The 10,071-nt window shown below is 44.2% G+C and overlaps 1 protein-coding gene across 1 annotated transcript; it reads left to right on the top strand.

Annotated features, from left to right (window-relative positions):
* The first annotated feature begins 3,593 nt into the window (after positions 1–3,593).
* On the top strand, positions 3,594–9,230 carry snapc1b (small nuclear RNA activating complex, polypeptide 1b). The gene is made up of 10 exons (XM_072676760.1): positions 3,594–3,862; positions 4,369–4,528; positions 4,664–4,804; positions 5,242–5,349; positions 5,467–5,619; positions 6,775–6,840; positions 6,916–6,978; positions 8,035–8,173; positions 8,257–8,331; positions 8,416–9,230. The coding sequence occupies exons 1-10, from the start codon at positions 3,732–3,734 to the stop codon at positions 8,469–8,471; spliced, it is 1,092 nt and encodes a 363-aa protein (XP_072532861.1). The 5' UTR covers positions 3,594–3,731; the 3' UTR covers positions 8,472–9,230.
* The last annotated feature ends 841 nt before the right edge of the window (positions 9,231–10,071 follow it).

Raw genomic sequence — 10,071 nt, 5'->3', positions numbered from 1 at the left:
TCTCTACCCCTCCTCCTCCTCCTCCTCCTCCCTCCTCTCTCAGTAAAAGCAGTGTCAGATGGAGGAGAGCTGAGGCTCAGCAGCTCATCACCGGATCTGCGGTGGAGATGCTCCTGACTGGAGGACTCACAGGCTGAGAGCTGAAAGTCCACCTCCAGCTGCTCTCCACACTTTAGGAGGACTGGAAAGCTGAAAGGAGGACTCTCCCACTCTGAGCTGTTAGATCAGCAGTTCAGTCACACACACACTTTCTCTACAGTCTTTCAGTCTCTGCATCTTCAGCACTGACCCACACACTGCAGGAAGGGACCAAGGAGAGTCCAGAAAGCAGAGGGTCGGTCAGGACGGTGTGGGAAAGGTGGTCTGTTGGTTTGGACACTGGTTCCACTGCAGGGTCTCAGTGGACTGAAGGAAGCGTGATGTGGTTCTCTGGACATCGTCAGCTCGGGGTCACGACCTGAAACAGTTTAGGAGAGAAAACATTCAGACTTTTAAAACAGAGATCAGACAAACGATGAACGGACTTGACCACACTTTAATTAATATGTCAGAAGGGACTGTAGGTATCTAGCTGTGTGTGTGTGTGTGAGACTCTATGCTGGGGAATGAAGTGAAATTAGCTCATATGGTAGCATTAGCCCTGGTAGAAACAACGTGGGAACTCTAAGATCACATGGGCTGACTTTCTGTGGAGACCTCTGGTGGTCAAGACCCTCGACTGCAGCCCCTACAGTCTATTAGGAGAATACGTCCCTGGCCGCTCAGAGGCTTTATCAAGAGCAATAATGAGGTCGTGTCCATGTATTGTTTGAATGTGCTAATGTAATTATCAGGTAGGCCTACCTTGGAGTCTCGCAGGATCTGTCATGCCCCTGCCACATCAACATCCTGGCAAAGAAGGCCTGTCAGCGCCTCTACCACCCCAGACACCTACGGGACTTCATTCTGTGAGGAAGAGAGCGAAGAACCTTAGTGATCCAATCAAGGGCGCATTTATATATATTTATATATATATACACTGGACTTTCTATGTTCTATGCTAATCATTTTTATTTATTATTATTATTATTTATGAATAGGATAAGGATAAAGGATAAAGGTGCACGTATTCGTCACTGTACAGTGTGGACTGTACAGTGAAATGTGTCCTCCGCATTTAACCCATCTGGTAGTGAACACACACTCACACACACACACGTGTTAGGGGCAGTGAGTACACACACACACCCAGAGCGGTGGGCAGTCAAGTCCAGCGCCCGGGGAGCAGAGAGGGTAAAGGGCCTTGCTCAAGGGCCCAACAGTGGCAGTTTCCCGAGCCCAGGAATCGAACCCACAACCCTGTTATCGATATCCCAGCGCTCTAAGCGCTGAGCCACAGCTGCATTTTACACTCTCTCATAGCCATATCCTCATCTGTTACAGTGCACACCAGCTGAACACTTCCATTTATAAATTTCCCAAATATCTGTTAGATAGCCTTGTTTCCTTAAAAAAAATAATATTATATATATATATATATATCTCAGCACTTTATCATAGCTGTTGCGCAAAAACCTTGAATCTGGCACTTGTTCTTTACACAGAATCAATATTGTCATGATAGATAAACCAATACAAATGCCCCAAAATTGAAAGTTACGATAAAAATGACATAATAATAATAATAATAATAATAATAATAATAATACACTGTTTATTTATTTATTTATTTGTTTTTATTAATGAGGGTTCGGTAACATTTTTACTTAGATTTTTATTTTTTATTCATTCTGTCTTGTTTCAGGTCTCAGGTGATCTGACAAAATTATGCTTGATTTGATAGTGACCACCATGTTAGTTATATTATACATATATATATATATTTTTATCTTTGCATATCATCACTGTTGTACAAGTTGTTACACTTGTTCTTTACCTTAAATTAAAATTGCCATGATATACTCATTTTTTTAGACTGAGTTCCCTTAAAAGATAATTATTAGCTTTATATATTTGTAATATTTATTGTATATATTTTAATTTTTTTATGATCTGAATATTTTTTCTGAATATGGTCAAAAAGGTCACAGATAACGGAATGAAATTACAAAATGTCTATATTAATCTTTTTCCGTTCTGTTGACAGTTAAGATTACATTCCCCTCTTTCTCGATATATTTAACATTTTAATAAAGTGTTTATATAAAGTTTAATATCAATATTCAGATTATTTTTAAATTTACATTTTATGCTTTAATTGATGGCTTCCTTTTTGGCCAAGTTCAGCAAAATAGTAAACACTGTAATAATCAGACTCTGCTTGTTCTGAGAGACTTCATAGTCCGACTGTATGAAGACAGCAGATGGCTGCAGAACGCCAGGGGGAGCCCGCGAGCCAGTCCTCAATGACTGGGGGTGAATGGAGCTAAACGGCTAAAAACTTCACCCTGTAAAGTAGTGTCTGACCACTTGTCCAGGACCTTCCTTTCCGGACAGGGTCTCTGGACCACTGTCTGATTAAGCTAGCTCGCTTAGTCCATTACTGAACTCACAATAAGCCCAACCTTGTTCTTCCTGAACCAACCCAAAACAAGCCTGACAGCACTTCTACAGAGGAGATACGTCCAATGAAGCAGGTGGAGCAACACCAACAGCAGCACACACAGCCTCAGCCTGAGAAGATACCAGTCAACTCCATCTGCACTACCAGCACCGGCCACCAGGTGTCCAGCAGCTGGAGGACAGTCCTAGAACAACACTGGTGCAGACTGAAGACGAGTGGAGCTCCAGTCTCACAGCTGAAGCTGATCTCCTCTAAATGAATGAAAGCAGTGGCTGAAAGACTCTTCAGCAGGAGGATCAACACACTGATATCTGGAGCTAAAGCAGGTAGATTTGGGGTTTGCCTGCCATGGTTGGTAGTTTTCTGTAAGAGGAGAGCACACATCACATCCTTCTCTAAATCAGTGTGATGAGAAGAGCAGAGTTTTGATAGGAACTCACCTGGTTTCACTGCTGATCTTCCTCTGGAGCTGTTCTTCTAAGACGATGTTCTGAGATCTGCTGCTGCTCCTCTAATCCGGTTTAGATCACTGGTGTAAACAGACTTGAAGGTGGAGGTGATGATAGCTGTGTTCCTGAGCAGTTCTTTACAGGCTGGTTGTGAAGGTGCAGTAATAAGCATGGCTGCTGTTAGAGGGGAAATACAGGTAGAAGATGCCCCGCCCACAAATCCACACCAGTTTTTGAGTGCCATCTAATCGACCAATCCCCAGGCTGGAGAAATGCTGCTTATAGGCTGTTGTGAATATCACTATATATATATATATATATATAATATTAATTATTTGAAAGTATCTCTTGCTGTTGCTTCTTATTGGAAAACATGTCCAAATATTCATGTAATATTATTAATAATTTAATAATTTATTTATTACATTTTTCAAAAAACAAATTACATTATAATAATTAAAACAGACGAAATCATAACAAATATTACTTAAAAAAAAAAAAAAAGCAAAAAAAGCAAAAGCGCGTCGTATCGCGATGCCGCGTAGACGGCCGTGATGGGCGTCCGTACCCCCGGGACAGCAGGTGGCGCTGCATCATTGGAACCGCCTCAGAGTTCCCACGGCTCTCAGCCGAAGGAACAGCAGCGTAAACAGCATGCTGGCGCAGGCAGGAGCCCGTGTTTATTATTTAGCAGCGAAGATTTTAAGCGTTTTTAGAGTTTTCTAGACGTTTTATCGGGGATGGAGGCCTACAGACGACCCTTGCGGACTGACTGTGAGCAGATCCTGGGCGACTTTCAGGCCACGAACTCGGTTCGCTATGAGGAATTCTGCAAACTCTGGAGACAGACGAACTTCTCCAGCGTATTCCAGTAAGAGGACTCCTCACACTCACCATTACACTGCTGGAAAACTGTTATCTAACCTAATATACATAATAACTAGCGCTAGCTCCTCCCCTCCTCCTTCTCCTCCTCCTCCTCCTCCTCCCCCTCCTTCTCCTCCTCCTTCTCCTCCTCCTCCTCCTCCTCCTCCTTCTCCTCCTCCTTCTCCTCCCCCTCCTCCTCCTCCTCCTCCTCCTCCACCTCCTCCTCCTCCTCCTTCTCCTCCCATCTTCATCACAGAGCAGAGGCCCATTTGTAGAGAAACCTGCTTCCTCGTCTTCCTCACAGAAGGTTATTAGAAATCCAGTCTAGTCTGAGGACCTAAGCTTGGTTCCTCCAGGTTTCTGCTGGATTTACCAACCCAGGAGAACTCTAAATAACACTAGGCTCCATGAGGAGAACTCTGGAGATGTTCTGCTGAACACAGAGAAGTGAAGAAGTGTAAAACTGCCAGACTTTTATGACTTGAACAAACCCTAATCGTGTCTTTCCAGTGGTCTTTCCCAGCTCAGCGAGAGGAGAGTCTTCACACGTTTGGCTCTGTCTGTTGCGTCTCCGTACCTCCTCCCACCGTACACCTTCCAGATCCGGGTTGGAGGCCTTTACCTTCTTCACGGCCTCTACAACTCCCAGCTCGTCACTCCGAAAGAGAAGGTAACCGCATCCTCCCAAAGACACGCCTCACTTACACGCCTTACCTAATGTCTCTTGGAAAGTTGTCGTAGCCAGGATTTGGAGCGACGCCGGCTTTCACTGGATGCTTCTGTCTCTGGTTTGTCTCTTGTGTAGATTCACTTGGCTCTGAAGGACTGGGATGACTTGAGGAGGTTTCAGCAGGATGCAGTCAGTGCCCAGCACTATGACGTGGTGTATATCCTGAAGAAACTCCTGTCGGAGAAAGCGTTCTACTTCGCCGCCATGCCCAACCCAGTAGGTCCATTCTCCGTTTCTGATTTTTGATGGACGCAGACACACACTGCACACTATACCTCATTTAATTACCCAAGCCATACAGATTCACCCCCATCACGTGCAATGCTCCCGACACTGGGAGGGTGAAGAGCAACACACGCCTCCTCCTCAACCGACGCGCTCAGAGGAAAGCGCCGTGTGCCCGGATAGGATGCCTCGGGCAGCAGCCGCCAGTGCCGGCCAGCATTGCCCTGGAGTGATGTTGGGAGAATGAGCCGTCTACCCACCCAAAAGAGAGCGAGGCCAATTGGTGCTCTCTCTGGGGCCCCTAGTGCTGATGGCTTGCTGCAGCATGACCGGGATGTGATCCACCAAAAATAATGGTGTTGATGGGAGTCTTGTTATGTGCTCAGAGTGTGTGTGTGTGTGTGTGTGTGTGTGTGTTTTGGGTGCAGCTGTCCTTCAGTGCAAAGAGGAAACAGAAGGATGGTCAGAGGCTGAGTGAAATGTTCGTGGACCGGCCGTCCCGTCCTCAGGAGCTCATTAGCACGGACATGCTGGAGGTGGGACGCTTACACAGCTCGCCAGGTCAGGACTGCTTTCAGAGATTTTCAGGTGATGGTTTTCTAACTGTGTGTGTGTGTGTGTGTGTGTGTGTGTGTGTGTGTGTGGACCTCCAGGAGGTGGCTAACGTGCACGAGCACTATGAGAAGTTGAAGCGAGCGGTTTCAGCTCCGCCAGATCAGCCTGACCTCAGCCTCCTCAAACAGAACCTGGTGCCCAAACTGCGTGGCGCTGTGGTCTCGTACTACAACTGGCAGCAGAACCACTCTGTAAGTGCCTTTCCCTATGACAGTGTTCTAGATAGTGCTCCATTATAGGCAATAGAGAAAAGGAGTTCCATACAACAGTGTTCTAGCTAGTGCTACAATGTAGGAAATAGTGATTTAAGAGGCCATTTGCTTTTTGCTATAACAGTGTTCTAGATAGGGCTCCAATGTCAGGAATATAGTCATTAGGGAAATATTTGCTTTTTTTCTGGTTTAGTGTTCTAGATAGTGCTCCAATGTAGGGAATAGTGATTAGGGGACTAATTGCTTTTCCCTACAATAGTGTTCTAGATAGTGCTCCTATCTAGGTAGTAGTGATTAGGGGACTATTTTTCCCTCTATTATAGTTTTCTATGTAGGTAATATGATTAGGGGACTGTTCGCTTTTCCTGGAATGGGTGTTCTAGACATTGTTGCTAGCAAAAATGCTGGCAATTTTTAATTTGGTATAATAGTGTTCTAGATGGTGTTCAAATGTAGGAATGAGTGATTTGGAAGCCATTTACTTTTCCTTATAATATTGTTCCAGGTATAATGATGTTCTAGATAGTGCTTCATTGAACGGAATAGTGATTTAGGGCAATGTTTTTTTTTCTCACCCTTTATTAATGTTCTAGATAGTGTTCCAGTGTAGAGTAGTGATTTAGTTGGACATTTGCATTTTGCTATAATAGCATTCTAGATAGTGCTTCTATGTAGGTAATGTATTAGCTTTTCTTGGTGATGGTGTTCTAGATATTATTCCAAATGCAGGTAATAACAATTTATTAGCCATTTTTTTATATAATAGTGTTCTAGATAGTGCTGAAATGTAGGAATGAATGATTAGGAAGCCATTTACTTTATCCTGTAATATTGTTCCAGATATTGCTCCAATATAGTTAGTAGTGATTATGGAACTCTTTGCTCTTTCTATATGATGATGTTCTAGATAGTGTTCCAATGTAGAGTAGTTTTGCTATATATATATATAAATAAAAGTGTTCTAGATAGTTATCCAATGAAGGAAATGTGATTAGTGGACAGTTATCTTTTCCTTATAATAGTGTTCTAGATAATGCTCATATGTAGGGAATAGTGATTGGTGGGGCTAATATGAACGGCTCTGGGGGTCACTGTCTCATGTGTTTGTCCGTGTGTGTGTCTCTTTCTCTGCAGGAGTTTGACAGTCAGAGTGCTGAGAGTGACCGAGCTGCAGGAGAAGGAACCTCAAGTCAGGAGGAGGTGGGATTTGTTAAACACTTAAGTTTGTGTGTGTGTGTGTGTGTGTGTGTAACTCTGAGTGTTTCTGCCATCCAGAGTTCCCGCCGAGCTCGGCTCCTGGAATCCATCAAATCCCGCTCTTATGGACAGGCTGTGGAGGTAAGTCACGTCATGGCAGCTCTAAACACTGCAGTGAATTCTGCTATCTAGGCCTTATACATGCCAGGGTTCCGCCCTCGTCTGCTTACTGTGCTGAGGGTCAAAATAACAACATCGCATGCAGGGTCGTGGAGAACCCTTGTATCTCCTCAGTATCTCCTAATTAGGTCCAGTGGATAGTTTCAGTATCAGTATATGATTCCCTAATCACTGGTTCCTGAGCACTATCTAGAACACTTAAAGGGAAGAGCAAATCGTCCCCTAAGCACTATAACACTATTGCCTACAGTAGTGTTCTAGATAGTGCTCAAATGCAGGAATAGGTGATTAGAGGACTATGTGCTTTTCCCTATAATATCGTTCTAAGTAGGGAAAAGCAAAAAGTCCACTAATCACCTATTCCTGCATTGGAGCGTTCTCTCTATCTAGAACACTATAATAGGGAAAAGTAAATGGTTGCCTAATCACTGGTTCCTACATTGGAGCACTATCTAGAATACTATTCTATGGAAAAGTAAATAGTACCCTGAACACTATTGCCTATATTAAAGCACTATCTAGAACACCATTACATGGGGAAAAGCAAATGGTCCCCTAATCACTCTTGTCTATATTGGAACACTATCTAGAACACTATTATAGGGAAAAGTAAAAGGCTCTCTAATCACTATTCCCTTCATTGAAGCACTATCTAGAACATCATTATAGGGAAAAGGAAAAGGCCCTTTAATCACTATTCCCTACATTGGAGCACTATCTAGAACATTATTATAGGGAAAAGGAAAAGGCCCTTTAATCACTATTCCCTACATTGGAGCACTATCTAGAACATTATTATAGGGAAAAGGAAAAGGCCCTTTAATCACTATTCCCTACATTGGAGCACTATCTAGAACACTGTTACATGGAGAAAAGCAGATGGTCCCCTCATCACTATTGCCTACCCTGGAGCACTATCTAGAACACTATTATAGAAAAATGTAAGTGGCTCCCTAATCTCTTAAATCCTACGTAGGAAGTCAGGTTCTCCTGACTTGACCTGTACTTGTGTGTCAGGCTTCTAGGTCCCGCCGTCACAGGCAAGTGGAAGTGACCTCAGCAGCCACAGAACCGGAGCCCGCGCTGAGATCCTCCACCTACAAGAGTAAAGTCCTGTCCCTCAAGGAGCGCACGAAACTCCGCTTCCCAAACCAAGGCAAGCCCCGCCCACCTTTTAACCTCCCACCTGTACCAATGATCCGGTCCTGCTGACCGTCAGCTTCTTCTTCTGTCCAATAGGAGACCAGAAGGACGAGCTGGCGGGCGTGACCCGGATATGGCGGCTGTCCGCAGCGGAGCACGAGAAGACTGAAGGTAAACCAGTCGGAGCCCAGCCTGGCTTGATCTGGCACCTTCCAGCTGTACGTCTTTGGTCCTGACGGCGCTTCTGTTTTTCAGAGACCAAGAGACGAAGGTTCAGGTGGAGCTCGGAGAGAGAGGGTGACGAGGCCTAATTGGATGAGCTTGTAAGAGGAGAAGCCTGATTGGGCAGCCCTGGTCCGAGCAAGTGGAGGTAACAGTGGGGGGCTGGATTCCCTTGCTGTTGTTTGGGGGTTTAAAGGAATACGTGAATGTGGTGTTCTCAGGGGCTTCCTTGTGGACTTGCTAGTGGGCAGGTGCTGATGGTAAACGATCACAGGCTCCGTACTTGCTGGTCGGCCCCCTCAGCAGATCGCGGCCTCATATAAATACATAGAAATGAATAGAAACATGCTCCTGCTGCCGCGACGCTGTTAGAGCAGTGACGTTCGTCCTGATTGGACAAGCTTGTCAGGTCGAGCCCAATTGGACTTTACCTGCGTTATTCCAGCAAGCCCAATTGGTCCAGTTGTACCTGCTGTATACCTGCCTGTTGATTGACACCCTCAGCAGAATGTGGCCTCATATAAATACATAGAAATGAATAGAAATACAAGACTTTTACAGACTTGCTCTGATCAGTTCTGTATGATATAATAAAAAAAATGATATGATAAAATAATTCACACAGAATGGGGGTTTATATAACTTTTTTTAATGTAACTTTTATTATTTTTTTATTTTTTATTTCAGGGAACAGTCGTTCTATATTTTACACTGCTGTCAGGACTATAACTTTTAACTGTTTAATTCTTTTATTATTTTTTTAATTATTATTTTAGTTTACGGTTATTGTTTGCATGGCAAGATGATGTTTAATAATAAGTTTTGAAGATAAAACACATTTGTCTTGGTTCTTGGTCTCCGTCTGTGCTGCTCTGCTATTGGACCTCATTGTGTCCATCCTCACTAACACCCAAATGAGACGTTGATTAGGTATGGGGGGAGCTGCATCTGTCTAAACATACCATACAGACCATATGTGAGGTTAGTAAAAGATTAGTAAAGCCCCGCCCACTCACAAGGAACATATAGAAGGGGTGGTCCGCTGTTTTATTTATTTTTTCTTTACCAAGCCATGGTAGGGCCTTCAAGGATGGCATCGCTGAGCCTATGGCACCCATGACCCACTCACCAGGCCACAGGTTGTCTGTCTGTCCTTCCTCTGGGCACTTTCGATAGGTACTGACCACTGCATACAAGGAAACACCCCACAAGACCCGCCGGATGACCACTGACTGACCGTTCATTCCAATACATCGATCCCACCACTTGACGGATGCCGCTTCAGCTGTTAGTGGTTTTAATGTTATGGCTGGTTGGTGTCAAAAGGCAAAAGGTTACATGCTGTACTGTGGAAGGGTTTGGGTCAGAACCTGGACTGTGTAACATCCACAAGGCCCAATCTCGTCCAATCAGAGGGCAAAAAAAAAACAACAACAGCAAACCTGGATGCAAATGAGTTGGCATGCTCTTAGTGTAGCATCCAATCGTAAGGCAGAATGCCAATAAGCATCACAGTGCACCTAGTGGTAAGGCCATATGCAAATTAGCATCCCATAATATCCAATCCCGAATTGCAATGCAAATGAGGATCTCATATCATCCAATCGTGAGGCAAAATGAAAATGAAAAAAACCACTACGAATAACCCTAACCGGCTCCATCCATAACATCCAATCACAAGCCAAAATG

The sequence above is a fragment of the Salminus brasiliensis genome, chromosome 4, assembly GCF_030463535.1.
Source record: "Salminus brasiliensis chromosome 4, fSalBra1.hap2, whole genome shotgun sequence".
Classification (NCBI taxonomy): Eukaryota; Metazoa; Chordata; class Actinopteri; order Characiformes; family Bryconidae; genus Salminus; species Salminus brasiliensis.
This window is presented reverse-complemented; position numbering and strand designations above follow the sequence as displayed.